The 17,721-nt window shown below is 47.8% G+C and overlaps 1 protein-coding gene across 4 annotated transcripts in view; it reads left to right on the forward strand.

Moving 5' to 3' along the window:
* Nucleotides 1-2,199: 2,199 nt before the first annotated feature.
* The window catches only part of LOC114602446 (uncharacterized), a 29,800-nt gene continuing 14,278 nt past the window's right edge, over nt 2,200-17,721 (forward strand). Inside the window, exons 1-2 of one of the 4 annotated variants that reach the window (XR_013393592.1) lie at nt 2,200-2,727; nt 9,271-10,203. Coding sequence is in view for 1 of the 4 variants with exons in the window: in XM_028740667.2 (XP_028596500.2) it covers nt 2,562-2,793; nt 9,271-9,786 (748 nt within the window). In the remaining 3 variants the exon portion in view is untranslated. Of the gene's footprint in view, nt 2,794-9,270; nt 10,204-17,721 lie in introns of those variants that run through there. The other 3 variants (XM_028740667.2, XR_003707912.2, XR_003707911.2) reach the window with 3 other exon arrangements.

The raw sequence follows: 17,721 nt of genomic DNA on the forward strand, positions 1-17,721 counted from the left end.
AAAGTATTGATTGATTGATTACCAGAATGATGGAAAAGGCTATTAATAACTTTGATGTTTTCATTTCTTTTCGGCCTTGGCACTCTTTGCTATAATCACATATAACACAAGTGTAATGCAATTTCTAAAGTATAAGCAATCTAAAGTATAATTTCTAAAGTATAAGAAAAGTAATTTAATTTCTAAAGTATAAGCAATCTATTGTGGCAAGAGGAGAAAATCTTAAAAAAAAACTTCAATTGATGTTTTGTTTTCACATAATTAATAAAGAGGGCATTGCACGGCACTTCGCTCCTTTGTGTATTTTTTCTTAAATGTGTCATTTCTGTCCTTGAATTGTGATCATGCCTCCTGCTCGCCTGGCAGAGAGATGTGTGATTGCGGAAAATGTCAGAGGTTTGCAGCAGAGTTCATTCAGTGTGTAATTTAAGGGTTAACTCTGTTATGAGTAAAGTCAGTAAACCGAGATGGTGGTGGTGGAGGCATTGCATTCCTTAGGCCAGCCTATCCAGACATTTTAAATGCTTTTTAAAAATTCTTTTCAACTGGTTTCTAATGAATACAAACACACACACACTCACACACCCTTAGAGGTTTTACTGCAATCAAGAGCTATTGAAATTTTGTTGAATAAAAAAGGAAACAAACCAGGTATGATCTTCATGGAGGTAGCACATGGTCTGCTTGGCTGCTTAGTACAAAGGGAATTTTTCCACTGTATGTTTGCTTGCGTGTCTCCCTCCCCAGTGCAAGTGCTGGCTTAAGAATGACCACAACCTCTATGTCTCTTTCTCCTCAAATTATACGCTGCTTTTGTTCTGTTTGCTCAGTAAATTAGGAAATGTTATTTTGCATTGGCAGAGTTTTAATTAATGGTGTACCAAAACTCACCATCTGATTTCTAGAACTTTTTTCTTAACCTGAGAAAGAGGCATCAATTCTCCTGCACACAAGAAATTCTTTAGAATTAATTCATAAAGACTTTGTTTTTATGAGCATCAGCACACCAGGAATGGGAAGAGGTTCACTTTTGGAGTAGCCACAAGTTGCGGATAGAAGGTGGCACTGTGGTCTAAACCACTGAACCTCTTTGGGCTTGTCAATCAGAAGCTTGGCAGTTTGAATCTGTATGACAGGATGAGTTCCTGTTGCTCCGTCCCTGCTTCTGCGAACCTAGCAATGTGAACGCACACCTGCACGAGTAGATAAATAGGTACTGCTGCGGTGGGAAGGTAAATGACATTTCCGTGCGCTCTGGCTTCCGTCACTGTGTTCTGTTGTGCCAGAAGCGGTCTAGTCATGTTGGGCACATGACCCAGAAAGCTCTCTGCGGACAAACGCCGGCTTCCTTAGCCTGAAAAGCGAGCTGAGCACTGCACCCCATCGTTAAGGTTGACTAGGCTTAAGCATCCAGGGCCCCTTTATCAGATAAGTAATCTGTCCATCAAATCTGTTCTATTCCTTCAAATTGCCCCACCCTCTGAGGATCCAAGTGGGACGCGGGTGGCGCTGTGGGTAAAAGCCTCAGCGCCTAGGGCTTGCCGATCGAAAGGTCGGCCGTTCGAATCCCCGCGGCGGGGTGCGCTCCCGTCGCTCGGTCCCAGCGCCTGCCAACCTAGCAGTTCGAAAGCACCCCCAGGTGCAAGTAGATAAATAGGGACCGCTTACTGGCGGGAAGGTAAACGGCGTTTCCGTGTGCTGCGCTGGCTCGCCAGATGCAGCTTTGTCACGCTGGCCACGTGACCCGGAAGTGTCTCCGGACAGCGCTGGCCCCTGGCCTCTTAAGTGAGATGGGCGCACAACCCCAGAGTCTGTCAAGACTGGCCCGTACGGGCAGGGGTACCTTTACCTTTACCTTTACCTGAGGATCCAATTTCCTACATCTACCTTTCTTGGGCAAACCTGGTGTGCACAGCCACACCTTGTTCCCTACTTTTGCCTCTCTACCTGGGTGTCTATAGGCATCTGATGCCTTTTGTATGACTCTTTCACCAAATCCAAGCGTTCTTGCAGCAAACTATGAATAGCGGCCATTTCGTCAACAAACTCTTCCACTGCTGGTACTGATAGATTCTCCGTCTTCAAAGGAAAGGTGTGTGGATGGTGCCTTTGACGAACAAAAAGGGAGTCTGCTGCGTGAAGGGCATTGTTGTACGCAAAGCCACTACCGATATCAGGAGGGGGTGGGGTTGCGGGGCTGGCGTCAGCCCCGCGGGACTCAGGGATTCCCCCTCTCTCATCAATATTCATCTCCCTCGGCGCCAGCCAATCGGCTGGCGCTAGGGGGCGGGCTTACCAGGGGCTCTTAAGGTCAGGGCAGCCCCGGCTCGCCCCTTTTCCTTCTCACAGCAGCTGCGGTTTTTTAGCTGCGGTTTGGATTTTCTTTTGCATTGCTTCGTTTTTTATTTCGCTTCCGCTGAGAGGGCTTTCTTCCCCGCAGCTTATTTCTCCCCCTTACTTGCTGGTGCGCTAAAGCCGCTCTTGAGAGGCGCGCAGCGCTTCCAGCCCTCATCCCCCTTCCTTCCTGATTCACCGGCTAGCAAGCTCTTGTTGGATACCACATGGGGAGCTGGGTGCACACGGCCGACAAGCAGCCTCCGCCGAGCGGACACCCTCTTGAGCCGCAGGGATCTACAACAGCGCTAGATCGGCAGAGCCTCCACTGCCGCATATTGCTTCCTGCGACCCTCAAACAGCAGCGCTTGGGCTGCGTCAGGGCACACAAAGGTTTGTTTTTGCAACATCGGTTTCTGGCGAGGGCTGCTTTATTCCTTTATCGGTCGGGAGTCAGCGGTGAGTATTTAAACTGTCCTTCGCTACGCACGCTGTCTTTGGGTGGCTGCTCGCGGCGCCCGCTCCCCAGGGGTATCCTCTGAGCTGCGTCCAGGGTCGGAACAGATTGCATTTAGAACAGTTCAGGTGCATTGTTTCCTTTTTGCGATTTATTTGGCTGAGTTACTTGTTGGTTGCCTTTTCTTTAAACTTCGATTTCCTTGTTTGAGTTGGTTGCCTTGTGTGAGTTACTTGTTGGTTGCCTTTTCTTTAAACTTTGTTTTCCTTGTTTGAGCTGGTCGCCTTGGGAACAAAGGAGGGCAGGCGCCATTTTGAACAGACCACGTGGTCTCCCCAGCCGCCATTTTAGGTGAGGCACAACTAGGTCCTCGGGTTACCGGCCGCTACATTGCATCAAAAATAGGACATAGGGTTCTTTTGCTGGGAAAAGTCTTTTCCTTTGCTTATTTCAGCGGGTGCAGCGGCTGTTGTACCACCACTTCCGGCACCACGCTTCCACGGTTGCTTAGGCAAATTTAGTGATCGGTCGCGGGGCAACCGAAACGTTCCGCTTTAAGTTTATTTGGTAGTCTTTAACTGGATTTAGAAGAGGCAGAGGAACCAGAGACCAAATTGCAAACATGCGCTGGATTATGGAGAAAGCTAGAGAGTTCCAGAAAGACATCTACTTCTGCTTCATTGACTATGCAAAAGCCTTTGACTGTGTCAACCACAGCAAACTATGGCAAGTTCTTAAAGAAATGGGAGTGCCTGATCACCTCATCTGTCTCCTGAGAAATCTCTATGTGGGACAAGAAGCTACAGTTAGAACTGGATATGGAACAACTGATTGGTTCAAAATTGGGAAAGGAGTACGACAAGGATGTATATTGTCCCCCTGCTTATTTAACTTATATGCAGAATTCATCATGCGAAAGGCTGGGCTGGATGAATCCCAAGCCGGAATTAAGATCACCGGAAAAAATATCAACAACCTCAGATATGCAGATGACACAACCTTGATGGCAGAAAGTGAGGAGGAATTAAAGAACCCTTTAATGAGGGTGAAAGAGGAGAGCGCAAAATATGGTCTGAAGCTCAACATCAAAAAAACGAAGATCATGGCCACTGGTCCCATCACCTCCTGGCAAATAGAAGGGGAAGAAATGGAGGCAGTGAGAGATTTTATTTTCTTGGGCTCCATGATCACTGCAGATGGTGACAGCAGTCACGAAATTAAAAGACACCTGCTTCTTAGGAGGAAAGCAATGACAAACGTAGACAGCATCTTAAAAAGCAGAGACATCACCTGTGAGAGCTGGACCATAAAGAAGGCTGATCGCCAAAGAATTGATGCTTTTGAATTATGGTGCTGGAGGAGACTCTTGAGAGTCCCATGGACTGCAAGAAGATCAAACGCATCCATTCTTAAGGAAATCAGACCTGAGTGCTCACTGGAAGGACAGATCGTGAAGCTGAGGCTCCAATACTCTGGCCACCTCATGAGAAGAGAAGACTCCCTGGAAAAGACCCTGTTGTGGGCAAAGATTGAGGGCACAAGGAGAAGGGGACGACAGAGGATGAGATGGTTGGATAGTGTTCTCGAGGCTGCAGGTATGAGCCTGACCAAACTGCGGGAGGCGGTGGAAGACAGGAGTGCCTGGCGTGCTCTGGTCCATGGGGTCACGAAGAGTCGGACACAACTAAACGACTAAACAACAACAACAAGTGGCGAAGGAAATACCTACCAATTTTAATTCATTCTGCTTTCAGCAGTTCAGTTTGCTGCCTGTATATATATTTAATTAGGGCTACAAGGAACAGTATTTCTCATTTACTTATAACTCCCTTGCTGCTTTTATTTAATAATTCTCTTGGAGCTACTGCTAACAGTTTGGTGCTCGGGTTGGGAACGCTTAACCGTGTTGTTGCTACAGGCCCTTGCTAGTTTATTATTCCGGAATCTGATGCTTGAATTTTAGGGGGCTTGCTTCCAGCAGTTTCACTTAATCTGCGATATTACTACAAAGGGTTCCATCGTAGGGGAGTTCATGGTATACATTTATTAATAAACATATAAATAGTAGGCGAATAAATTAGTTTTACATTTGGATACTAGTAATAATAGTTTATTAATTAAGAATAGTTGCCAATAGATATATAGAGATATAGAGATACACATAGATAACAATTAATAATAATAAATAATAATAATAATAAATTATAATAATAAAATAAATTAAATTAAAAACAAAAAAACAATACTAATATCTGCAATAGTAATTAATGACATAGAGCATACGCTCTTTTGCAGATAATTAAATAGGGTCCTTCCGGCTTTTACATACATACATACATACACGCATACATTCATACATAACACGTAGATCGATAGCATGGCTAACAGGGGCAACCCCCAGTTACCACAAGTGGGTGGTGCGCTAGTACCCGTTGCACCCTGCAATCCTCAGGCCTTAGCTCAACTTTTTTCAGCAATCCAAACCTTTTATGCGCAATGCAGCCCTCCAGTGACCGCGAATCCCAATATTGTGGAAGTTTCTCAGGATTGCATTCCAGACATGTCTCCCCAGCCAGCAGGGCCAGGCAGGACCCTCCTCAGCCTCGGCGAGCACGTTGCATCACGGTGTGGGTCAGTGCAATCGGCCCCAAACACGTTCGCAAACCGCACAGGCACAGAAGTCCAAGGTTACTGCGAGGAAGGGTAGGTCCAGGGCCCAAAAGTCTAAGGCCACTGTGCATAAGTCCAAAGCACCGCGGTCCACCACTAATTCTAGCCAGCAGGGAATTGGCGTACCTAGTGTTTTTCAGGATTCTCCGACCCAGCCAAGTCCTTCGGAAGGGTCTTCTTCGGATGAGGAGTTACCGTTGCAGCAGGCAACTCCATCCGACAACGATCCAGCACCACAAGACAACAGTACCCGTGGAAGAAAGCGGAAGGCGAAGAAGAAACAGAAGAAGAGCAGGCGAAGCGACCCATCAGACTCCGACGATGACACAGGTACCTCTTCAGAGGGCGATAGTGATGCTCCCATGGAGACTTATTTGGGTGAGGGCGAACAGACCGGTGTTCCTTTGTGGGTACATGAGAGGCGGGCCAACTCACATCGCAAAACATTTAATGGTACCCTTGAATGGAAAGATGGGGCGTTGGTGGAAGATGTAAAAGTCTCAACTCACTCTTCCACTGACTTTATCCTGGGTAATCACCTTTCTAAGAGAAAAAGGGATAAGAAACTGAATGGGGATTTTATAGACATGTTCACTTTGCTACCACCGGCACATGATATAGGTCTCCGTGCGCGGAGCGCACATTTGAGAACTGGCTCAATGGCTACCAGGTCTTCATGGGAATAGTGGTAGGATGTTACCCAAAACGTGGTTTGCACCTTGCATCTTATCTGGCGCACGTGAGGAGGGCTCGGGAATTAGCGGGAGACGAGGCTGCCATCGCATACGACGAGGACTTTCATAGGAATGCCTCGCTGCTGTCCTCCACGTGCTGGGATCAGAGGGACAATAACTACTGGATGGAGCACGTGGGGCCTAACATCGAAAAGAAAACACATGACCAAGCCAAATCCAGTAAGGTGGACACAAAACGTCATAGACAATGCTGGGATTTCAATAAGGGGGCCTGCCAGCGCACATCCTGTAAGTACTTGCATGAATGTGATAAGTGTTTAGGCAACCACCCGGCTGTTAACTGCTACAAGAATAAACAGCAGCCCTTTTGAGGCGGAAGGGGTCACCTCCATCAGGGAAACTGGGGTGCCCCCGCTGGTGCAACTGAGGAATGGCTGTCCTCCAAAGAACTGAGGGACATTTGCCTGAAGTGGAAGGATGTGCAGGCTTTTGCACAGCGGCACCACCCTGACAAGCACGTGGCACATGACCTTGTGAACACTTTTGATACGAGGGTCATGTCGCGTTTCAGGGAGGTGCTGAAAAGGCGGATGAAGCAGCAGACCATGGACAGGTTCTTCAGCAAGAAACAAAGAGTGGAAGAGGAACCTTCTTCGAGTTGTCCCCCAGAGTCTTAGAAAATGTACTGTACACTTTGTTGATTTTAAAATGTTTTTCTGTCATGTTTAGAAACTTAAATTATTGTTCCTTCAATTTTTGAAATGCTTTTTACAGTATGTGTGACTTTAAAGAGCACTTAATAAACTCTTGTTGTACCAAATTTGGCTTTGTTTGGACTTTTTTTGACCATAGGAACGCATTAATTGATTTTCAATGCATTCCTATGGGAATTCGTGATTCGCAAGACGAAAAATTCGCTAGACGAAAAAATTCGCGGAACGAATTAATTTCGTCTTGCGAGGCACCACTGTACACATCTTTTGATCAGGCAGTGAAGTTGGTCAGGGGCTTCGGTAGGGGTGCGTTCCTGGCCAAATGTGACATCGAATCCGCAATTCGCCTCCTTCAGGTTCATCTGGAGGATTATCGCTGGCTAGGATTTAAATTCCAGGGTTCTTACTTCATTGACAAAGCAATGCCCATGGAGTACTCGATCGCCTGTGCCGCCTTCGAGACTTTCAGCACCTTCCTTGAATGGGCACTGAAATTTAAAACTGGTTCTGAAGGGGTGGGACATTATTTGGATGACTTTATCCTGGTTGCAAGTAAGGCAAAGGACTGCTTGGCCTTGTCACAGGCCTTCAAGTCCTTGGCTGAGGAGCTCGGCGTTCCCTTAGCAAATGAGAAGACGGAGGGCCCGGTCACAACGATGACTTACCTGGGCATTGAGCTGGATACAGTTGCCCAAACTTCCCGCCTGCCCACTGAGAAGTTGGTTGCCCTAAAAGACCTCATTTCACAGCTTCTGCCTCTAAAAAAGATCACGCTCAGGCAAATTCAATCACTCTTGGGTCACCTCAACTTCGCATGCCGTGTAGTCTCCCCGGGGCGCCCCTTTTGCGGTCGGCTGGCTAAGCTGTCAGCGGGCTTAAGGTCTCCACATCATAGGGTGCGCCTTTCGAAGGCGGTAAAGTCAGATCTCCAGGTCTGGCTCCAATTTTTAGACGTTTATAATGGAATTTCGCTTTGGCAAGATAGCATGTCCCTGCAGGCCGACTTCCAGGTGCATTCAGACGCTGCCGGTTCCCTTGGTTTCAGCGTCTACTTTAGAGGGCAGTGGTGTGCTCAGTGATGGCCCTCTTCATGGCAGGGTAATTCCTAGAATTCTTCCCTATAGTGGTGGCAATTCATCTTTGGGCCGAGCGATTTAAAGATCACAGGGTCTGTTTCTGGACAGACAACCAAGCGGTGGTATCTGTGCTGAATAAACAGTCTTCTCGTTCCCCTAGAGTGGCATCCCTGTTACGATATTTCGTCCTTTCCTGCCTTCGCTTAACCTATATGCTTCAGCCAAATTTGTACCGGGAATTGATAACAACATTGCGGATGCTCTGTCTCGTTTCCAAATGGAACGTTTTCGCTCATTGGCGCCAGATGCGCAGCAGCTGCCGCAACCGTTTCTGGAGTACCTTTGGAGTATTGGCAACAAGAAGCAATAAAGGGAGTATTGTCAGCAGTGGCACCCTCAACCCTAAGATCCTATAACAAGGCGTGGTCAGATTTCACATTATTTCGCCAGAAGAAAGGGCAGTTTAAACCAGGCAGGCCCCCGACTAAGTCGGAGGTTATAGAATACCTCGTACGGCTCCGCGATCTAGGTCGAGCCCCCAAAACCCTCAATATTCATTCCGCAGCAATATCATTCTTCTCCAAAGCTCTGTTCTCAGTTGACCCTTGCGCACACTTTGTGGTGCGGAAAATGCTGGGGGGCTGGCGTAGATCTCAGCCCCCTAGTTCCAACAGCAGAAGGCCCATAACTTTTGACATACTTATGCAAATACGTACGAAGCTCAGGGTCATCTGCTGGTCCAGGTACGAGGCCAGGTTATTTTCCACAGCATTTTCCTTTGCATTCTTCGGTGCCTTATGCATAGGTGAGGTGGTTTGTGACGACCAAACGGTTAGTAACAGCAGGGGGCTCCTCCTGGAGGATGTATCCTTGTCCAGCTCTGAGGTAATCCTGAAAATCCGCAGTTCAAAGACCGACCAGCTTGGCAGAGGGGCTCTAGTCCGCCTGCAGGCTACTCAGAAGGCCGGCCCTTGCCCAGTTAAGGACGCAAGAAAGTTTCTATGCCTAAGACCAAAAACAAGTGGCCCTTTTTTCATTCATGCAGATGGTTCTCGCCTGACGAAACACCAGTTCACGAGGGTCATGCGCAAGGCAATCGCGGCCATCGGGCTCTCACCAGTGGAGTACGCGGCACACTCCTTCCACATAGGGGCAGCCACCACTGCCGTCCATATGGGTTTAGCAGCAGAGAGGATAATGGACTTAGGGCGGTGGAAGTCGAATGCATATAAGGGTTACATCCATAAATCTCACTAAATCTTCCTTCCCCTTCCCTCCATCTGCCCCCACCCTGACCCGGCTCTCTTGCTCTCTCTTATTTTCAGGTGTCGGTGTTGTACGTATCTGGATCTTTGGCCACAGCATCGTCCACTGGGCAAGAATGCGGGCGGTTGCCAGGGGCTTTGGCGGCGATCTCCAGCTCCTGAGCAATGTTGTAGTTTCCTGGATAGCACGTCGGGGAATGCGTTGGGAGGAATTTTTCCCAACTTTATCAAATAAAATTGCAGCGCAGGGCCCACCCAAGGCACTCGTCATCCAATTGGGCGAGAACGACCTGGCTTACAGAAAGGGGGTGGACTTAATGTGGAACATTTTCAATGACCTGGAGGAGCTGCGGGCCTCCTATCCAAAGCTTACAATTATATGGTCATCTTTGCTGGAAAGGCGCTGCTGGCGGGATGCCACTAATCCCGTGGCTGTGAGTAGAGCCAGAAGGATCTTGGAGCGCTCGGTGGCGCGTAGAGTGGCTGCAATTGGTGGGCGAGTCATTGAGCACCCAGGCATTCAATTCAGCAAGGAAGCACTCTACCGCGGGGATGGCGTGCATCTCTCCGATGCTGGTAACGATATTTGGCTGGCTGACATTTTTCAGGGGATCAGGGATTGGTTACAGGTCTGAGGGTATTGGCGGCGAGCCTGGCTCGTGTGGCGGTTAGGCATTGGCAGGGGTATTGTTATGCAAATGAAGTCGGAGGGAGGAACGCCATCACCTCCCCCAAATCTTGAAGGGTAGTTTGTTAAAGGACTCCAGGGGGCGTCGCCTCGTCCGAAACCTGTGGAGGCTAGGGCCTAAAGCGCACCCCCGAGCGGTAACCCCTCGGGGAGCGCCTAGGGATGTGCATCTCGGGGGCTCCCCCTGGTGGTGTTTAACCCCTTCCCGGTTAGACCGGATAGTCTGTTAGGGCCAATGCCTAAAGCCAATACCGCTCTTACCTGTAATCAATAAAGTTGTGGCCATTTACGCCCATTAACCTTAATTCTGTGTCCGGTCTTTTTATTAGTCCAACTGTGGGAGGGGGCGGGAATTGCCACGCAAACTCAGCCAAATCACAGAAGTGCCAAATCACGTCACGCTTGTGCGCAGACGCGGCACTGCGGGTTGTGAACACTGCGGGTTGCGAATGTGCCTCCCACACAAATCACGTTCGCAACCCAAGGTATGACTGTAGAAAAGGCCATCCATTTCCTCAAACCCCTCAGCTTCGCCTGCATTACATCAAAGCTCCTTTGCATAGCCATCCTCCCTGTCTTCTGTTGGAACTCAGAAACTTTGGCGACTGACACAGGTGATAACTGCAGCTGTTCTGGCTTCAGGATGTGCCGATATACTGGAACTGGCTCTTCCTCCTGATACTCCAGCTTTGTGGAGAGAGCATCTGCCTGTTGAGTCCAACTACCCACTACATACTGTACTCTAAAGTTAAACCTGCCAAAAAAACTGCCCAAGGAATCTGCCATTGATTGGGATGTCTTGTCATCTGGCAATATTCCTGGTTCCTTTGGTCGGTGTACCCCCTCTGGGAAGTGTCACCAAGTTTCAAAGGTGTCTGATAGCCAACAAGTCCTTTTCCCATTTGGTGTAGTTCTGTTCCGCAGGAGTCAACTTGCTAGAGTGGAAGGCAAAGGGCATAGAGTGCCATTTCTGTCCTCTTGCAGCAGTACTGCCCCCACAACCCTGTCAGAAGCGTCTGTTTCTACAACCATCAGCTGGTGAGGAGTGGCATGGACTAGGTACTCCTTGGAGGCAAACATAGTTTTGAGCTGCCCACATGCCTACTGAGCCTCTGCTGTCCATTGGAACTCAACTTCATTCCCAAGACTCTGCCTGGCACAGGGGGGTAGTTCCCCATGGTACCTAATCTTTCTTACCACCTCATTGGTTCTCCAACGACACGAGATGTTGGTCATACAACTCTATCCTTAAGCGCAGAGTGGGGGTTGTTAATTTATTTCCCCCATGACTTGTTATATTTCAAATGCAGCAAGAGTCCCCCCTGACCCTGCAATCTGAACTGCTGGATTAGTGAGGATTTGTGGGTATGATTCTCTCCCCCGTACTTTTATACCACTTCTTGTATCAGGAGGAATTCTGATATGGTTTACAAAGCCTGATAAATAAATAAATAAAATAAATAAAATTATTCTCGCTCAATAACCACCGAATTGCCTCACCGACTAAAAACACCCCTATACCCCCTTCAACCTGCTCTCCCACACTTGCAAACACGGGCAGGGACACAGAATCCCATATCCCCAGCCAATTCCATCACCCCACGCAGGCAGGACTTCTCCAAACTGAGTTGAAGAGTGTTTTATGGGATGGATTCCAGCACATCCCAGGAAATTTAGGTTTTCTGCAATCAGTGTGGATTACAGGGGTCCCTTTCCCTCATGAAATGGATGGGGGGAAAGGTCAGATACTTTCCTCCACAATCCCCAGTGGGCCAAATGTAACAAGTGGTGTGTCTCTCCACCTGTCAATCACTATATATCAGGAGGTCATCAACTGATGGTTGGAGTGTCAAAGCCCTGCATTGGGGCTCTTTTCCAGTCCCGTTTCAAGATCCCATCATTGCACGTGGAAGCTCAGCACTACCTGACACACCTTGCACCTAATGCAAGGTGACACACCTGACACACCTTGCACCTAATCCACTACAGGTGACTCATGTGTCCCTTGTCTGCACTGGGCACTCCTCCTTGAAGCAGATATGGAGCATGGGGTGTTTCATGACGCCACCTGTCATTTAACTGACAGAAGGTTATCAGCATGATGTTTGGAGTGTCAAAGCCCTGCCTTTGCATGCTTTTGCACTCCCTGCAAGGAAGGAGGCTTCATCACCATTTGAAGGAGTCCATTCCACTGTCAAACAGCTCTTACCAACATAAAGTACTTCCTAATGTTTAGTAGGAATCTGTTTCCTTGTAACTTCAAGCCATCGGTTCTGGACCTACCCTCCAGAGCTGGAGAGAACAAGCTTACACCATCCTCCGTGTGACAGCCATTTAGATATTTAAAGATGGCTAGCATATCTACTGTCATTCTCTTATTCAGGCTAAACATACCCAACTCTCTCAACAGTTCCTCATATGGCTTGGTTTCCAGACCCTTGATTATCTCGGTCACCCTCTTCTGCACACATTTAAGCTCATCAATTTTCTTCTTGAACTGTGGCAAATTCAAGAGGGTCAAATAACTCCAAAATGCTTGGGAGTTGTTAAAAGATACAATATTAGAAGCTCAACTTGAATTTATACCACAAACCAGGGTAAGTACAATGAGGGGCAAGAGCACACAAGCATAAGAAACAACGTGGAAGAAGCTATTAGAGGCAAGGAAACTTCCTTCAAGAAACTGAAGTCTTGTCCAAATGAAGAGAGCAGTAAGGAACACAAACTTGGGCAAGTTTAAAAATTTGGGACCAATAAAAGAAAGTATTTCACCATGCAGTACATAGTGAAACTCTGCAGGGGTGTATGAAGGTGGTGGGGCTGCCCCAGGTGTCATCCAGAAGAGGGGTGACATTCGCCCCCCCCCCCACGACTCGAGTCCATAGCTGTCAACAGTCCCTTATTTGGCAGGAAACTCCCTTATCCCAGTGCTGTGTCCCGCTGCTGTCCCTTATTGATGATGTCCCTTAAATTTCCTGGGTTTCAAAGAAAGCAGCTCCTCTCACTCCCTCCCTGCCTGCCAGAGAGGAGGGAGGCTCCAACTGTGTTGCTTGGCAGCGTTGCTCACCCAATAAAGAGTCTAAGAACAACTGGGGGGTGGAGCTTGCATGCCTTGTGCTGATCAAATCGGCCGCGTTGCCTGGGGACTCGCCTTTGCTCAGTGCTTCCCATGCTTCCCAGCGGAGACGTGACAGTGGTTTTCCTTGCTGCATCCCCTTTGCTGAATTGCTGCGATGTGGGAACCACCGCTTGAGGCTTCATTTGGCTGCTGGCTGGGCTTTCTGCCTTTGGCTCGGAGGAGCTCAGAACTCGAACATACCTGTACCAGGAAAATCCCTTATTTTTAAGGCTGCTGGTCCCTTATTTTCAAATCTGTAAGTTGACAGCTATGCACGAGTCCCAAGCCTACAGCACGGGGCAAAGCGGCGGCAAAGCCGCTCTCTGTAGACTTGGAACTCAAGCAGCAGGATTCTGTGCTTCTGGTGGCAGCAGAGCCTCTGGCTGTCCTGGCACTTGCCCTTCTCAATCATGGCTGCCTGGGAGAGGAAGCGGTGAGTGGCCTGAGAGGTGCGGGGGGTGAGTCAGGTGATGGGAAACAAGATGGCTGCCTTCCCCTGGTAAGGATGGAGGACCTTTTTGCAGAAAGTCCGGGATAGAGAGGGTGAGAGGAGGAGATGGGAAAGAGTTAAGACACAGATAGCGTGGGGACAGGGAATGAGAATCATGGAGCAGGGAAGGAATCAACTCAGAAGGGAAAGTGGGGAGAGAGAGAGAGAGAATTTGGCTCCTCAGATCTGTTTAAACTAATAAAAAAAATCACCGCGGGAGTGAAGACAAGCAGGATTTCTCTCTGGAGAGGGAATCCAGCTCTTGGGAGGAAAAAGGGGGTGCTGCAAGGGCACCGCAGCCCCCCCCAAATACCCCTGGAAAGAGATCCAGGGGGCAGGATCCTGGCACAGCCATTTTGCGATTCCCCTGGCCGCGAGGTAACCTCCTTTGGAGGCGACGAGAGTGGCGGGGTAGAAAGGCAGGCAGCGGGAAGCCATTACTATCCTCCAGGAGCGAAGCCCCGAGCTTGTGCGCAGAAGCGATCGGCTCTCAAACACTTAAGAATTCGAATTTAAAAGGATTAAAAAATCAAAATAACAATTGGAGACAATTCGATGAGGACGAGGTGGGAAAAAGGAGGCCAGCCTCGCCTGGAATTCTAAGTATACACAGGAGGGATTCACAGAACAGGACAAAACTGTAAGTTAATTAAAACGGATTTTACTTTGGCGATTAGAAATCTTTTTTATGGACCTTTAATTAACGCTAAGAGGGATGAGGAATTAAAAAAGGTTTGACTGTCTTTTTTGTGAAATTTCTGGGAATGTGGGGAATGGACCTTTGTACTTTCTACTTTCGATTTCAAAAGATCTGCGTAACAGACAACTAGTGCCTCTAACACCTTTGATATGCCTTGTATTTTTTTATGGTGGAGGGATGGATTAAGTGGTAAAGTTTTTAGAAGACAGAGGCTGTTCTCTTTCGTCATTTTTGATATTTTTGTGACTTATGGGACTTTGAGAGTGCTTCTCTTTTTCCTGGCGACTGTATTCCCCTCCCTTCTTTTTTGCTTCAATTTCTGTGACGCAGGAAAATCATAGAATAATAGAGTTGGAAGAGACCACAAGGGCCATCGAGTCCAACCCCCTGCCAAGCAGGAAACACCATCAGAGCACTCCTGACATATGGTTGTCAAGCCTCTGCTTAAAGACCTCCAAAGAAGGAGACTCCACCACACTCCTTGGCAGCAAATTCCACTGTCGAACAGCTCTTACTGTCAGGAAGTTCTTCCTAATGTTTAGGTGGAATCTTCTTTCTTGTAGTTTGGATCCATTGTTCCGTGTCCGCTTCTCTGGAGCAGCAGAAAACAACCTTTCTCCCTCCTCTATGTGACATCCTTTTATATATTTGAACATGGCTATCATATCATCCCTTAACCTCCTCTTCTCCAGGCTAAACATGCCCAGCTCCCTTAGCCGTTCCTCATAAGTCATTGTTTCCAGGCCTTTGACCATTTTGGTTGCCCTCCTCTGGACACGTTCCAGTTTGTCAGTGTCCTTCTTGAACTGTGGTGCCCAGAACTGGACACAGTACTCCAGGTGAGGTCTGACCAGAGCAGAATACAGTGGCACTATTACTTCCCTTGATCTAGATGCTATACTCCTATTGATGCAGCCCAGAATTGCATTGGCTTTTTTAGCTGCCGCGTCGCACTGTTGGCTCATGTCAAGTTTGTGGTCAACCAAGACTCCTAGATCCTTTTCACATGTACTGCTCTCAAGCCAGGTGTCACCCATCTTGTATTTGTGCCTCTCAATTTTTTTGCCCAAGTGCAATACTTTACATTTCTCCCTGTTAAAGTTCATCTTGTTTGTTTTGGCCCAGTTCTCTAATCTGTCAAGGTCGTTTTGAAGTGTGATCCTGTCCTCTGGGGTGTTAGCCACCCCTCCCAGTTTGGTGTCATCTGCAAATTTGATCAGGATGCCCTTGAGTCCATCATCCAAGTCGTTGATAAAGATGTTGAATAAGACCCGGCCCAAGACAGAACCCTGTGGCACCCCACTAGTCACTCTTCTCCAGGATGAAGAGGAACCATTGATGAGCACCCTTTGGGTTCGGTCAGTCAGCCAGTTACAAATCCACTGAGTGGTAGCATAGTCAAGTCCGCATCAATCACATCAATCAATTTATTTATTACGGCCATGGGCCCATACAGGTAAAAACATAAATAACAGCTTGTGCACATGGGGAAAAAAAAAAACAACCGCTAAAACGCCACTATAACAATAAAATACTATATGATGGAATGGCATACTACACCTTAATTAGCTTGTAGTGCTCCTTGGCGTCGCTTTTGGGTAAGGACCGCGACCAGGAACCTAGCCACTTTCAGGGTCGTATGGGTATCCTTATCCTGCAAGATTTGGGCAAGGTGGAATTTTGGTGGGGTACCCTCTAGTTTCTGTATGATTGATCCCAACAAATTTGCCCGTGGCACATTGAACAAGGGGCAAGTGAACATAATGTGCTGGAGCGACTCCGGCGTCTCCTTATCACATTCGCACATGGCGGGGGCTTGGCCCTTTGAGAATCTATGTCTCAGGACATTGGAGGGAAAAACGTTAAACCTCGCTTTGGTGAAGGCCAGTCTATGGGCAACAGTCGAAAGGGCAGAGAGGTATGATGGAACGCAGTAAGTTAAAGTAATACCAATGTTCTGGGGCGAACAAACACCTCCCCCCAGCATATAATTTCGCTGTAAGTCGATATCATCCAGTCTTTGGCGGATCAGTCTTTGAGCAGTGATTTGATCTAGTTTTAGGGAATCTGAGGGAGAGATTCCATAACTCAGGAGTTTGGCATGAATTCTGCTAGTCCAAAGGCTAGAGAATTCATCTCGCCATAAGCATTGGACAAGGTAATGGTTTGGTAATCTATGCCACAATGATAACCAATAATTGAAGACTTGCTTCCACAGACAAGTTTCTAAGGATGCAATCTTCAATTCTAGTCGCATGGCTGCGTTGCTTACGCACAGGGGGAGCATTAGGAGCCGATGTAGGAATTGGTTTTGCAGAGTCTCAAGGGGAGCAAGATCTGTCATCACGGCCCAGAGCGGGGCAGCATAAGCGAGCACGGCAACCACTTTTGCCTTGAACACCTTTAGGGCCGAGGGAACATGCAAAGCTCCATCCGAAAAGAAAAATCGGAGGAGCGCATATGACAGAGTTTTGGCCTTATTAAGTAGGTGTTGAATTTGAGCTTTCCACCCCAAATTGTATTGAAAAATAACTCCTAGGTATTGAAATTTTAGGACTTGCTCTATTTTTGCTCCACCAAGCTTCCATTTATATAATCTCCGGCTTCTGGAGAAAATCAGAATCTTGGATTTAACATGGTTGATGGTTAATTGGTTGAGTTGACAATACGTGGCAAAGATCTTCAGAGCTCTGGTTAGTCCAACACGTGTATAAGATAGAATTACCGCGTCGTCCGCATATAAAAGGAGTGGGCAACGGTAATCCGCTAGTCTAGGCGCGTGTGTACTTGGAGATGAGTTAACTAGGGGTGCTCGCATGTCGCTGATGAATAGGTTGAATAGGCAGGGAGCCAATATACATCATTGGCGCACTCCCTTGTTTATTGGTATCGAATTTGTGAGGTCGCCCGCAGGAGTAAGTCTCACTCTGGCAAGGGTACCTTCGTGGAGTTGACTTATAAGCCATAAGAGTCTTCTATCAATGCCCTGTTTCGCAAGTTTCTCCCAAAGAATATTTCTAGGAACGCTGTCAAAGGCTGCCCTTAGATCTAAGAAGGCAGCACAGAGGTAGCCCCGGGGAGGGGAGGAGTACTTCCATGCCAGATGATAAAGAACTATCGCATGATCGGTTGTAGAACATTTAATTCTGAACCCTGCTTGTTCGTGGCCAATCTGGTTAGTCTCATCTACCCATCGCAATAGTTTAGTCAGCAAAAAGCTGGCATAAATTTTCCCTATGATCGAAAGGAGGCTGATGTTACGGTAGTTTTCCGGCTCCATTGGAGAACCTTTTTTATGAATTGGTACTATAATGGCCTCCTTCCATATTTTGGGGATGAGACCGGAGGCGTTGATTGCATCGAAGGTTTTGGCCAAGATGCCAGCCCACCATTTTGGGTGTAGTTTGATGGCTTCAGCAGGGATCAGGTCGGGCCCTGGGGCTTTGCCCGGTTTCAGCTGAGCTATTAGCTTGACTATTTTGTCAGGATCGGTGGGAGGCCAAATGGGTAGGTGG

The sequence above is a fragment of the Podarcis muralis genome, chromosome 7 (assembly GCF_964188315.1).
Source record: "Podarcis muralis chromosome 7, rPodMur119.hap1.1, whole genome shotgun sequence".
Taxonomy (NCBI): domain Eukaryota; kingdom Metazoa; phylum Chordata; class Lepidosauria; order Squamata; family Lacertidae; genus Podarcis; species Podarcis muralis.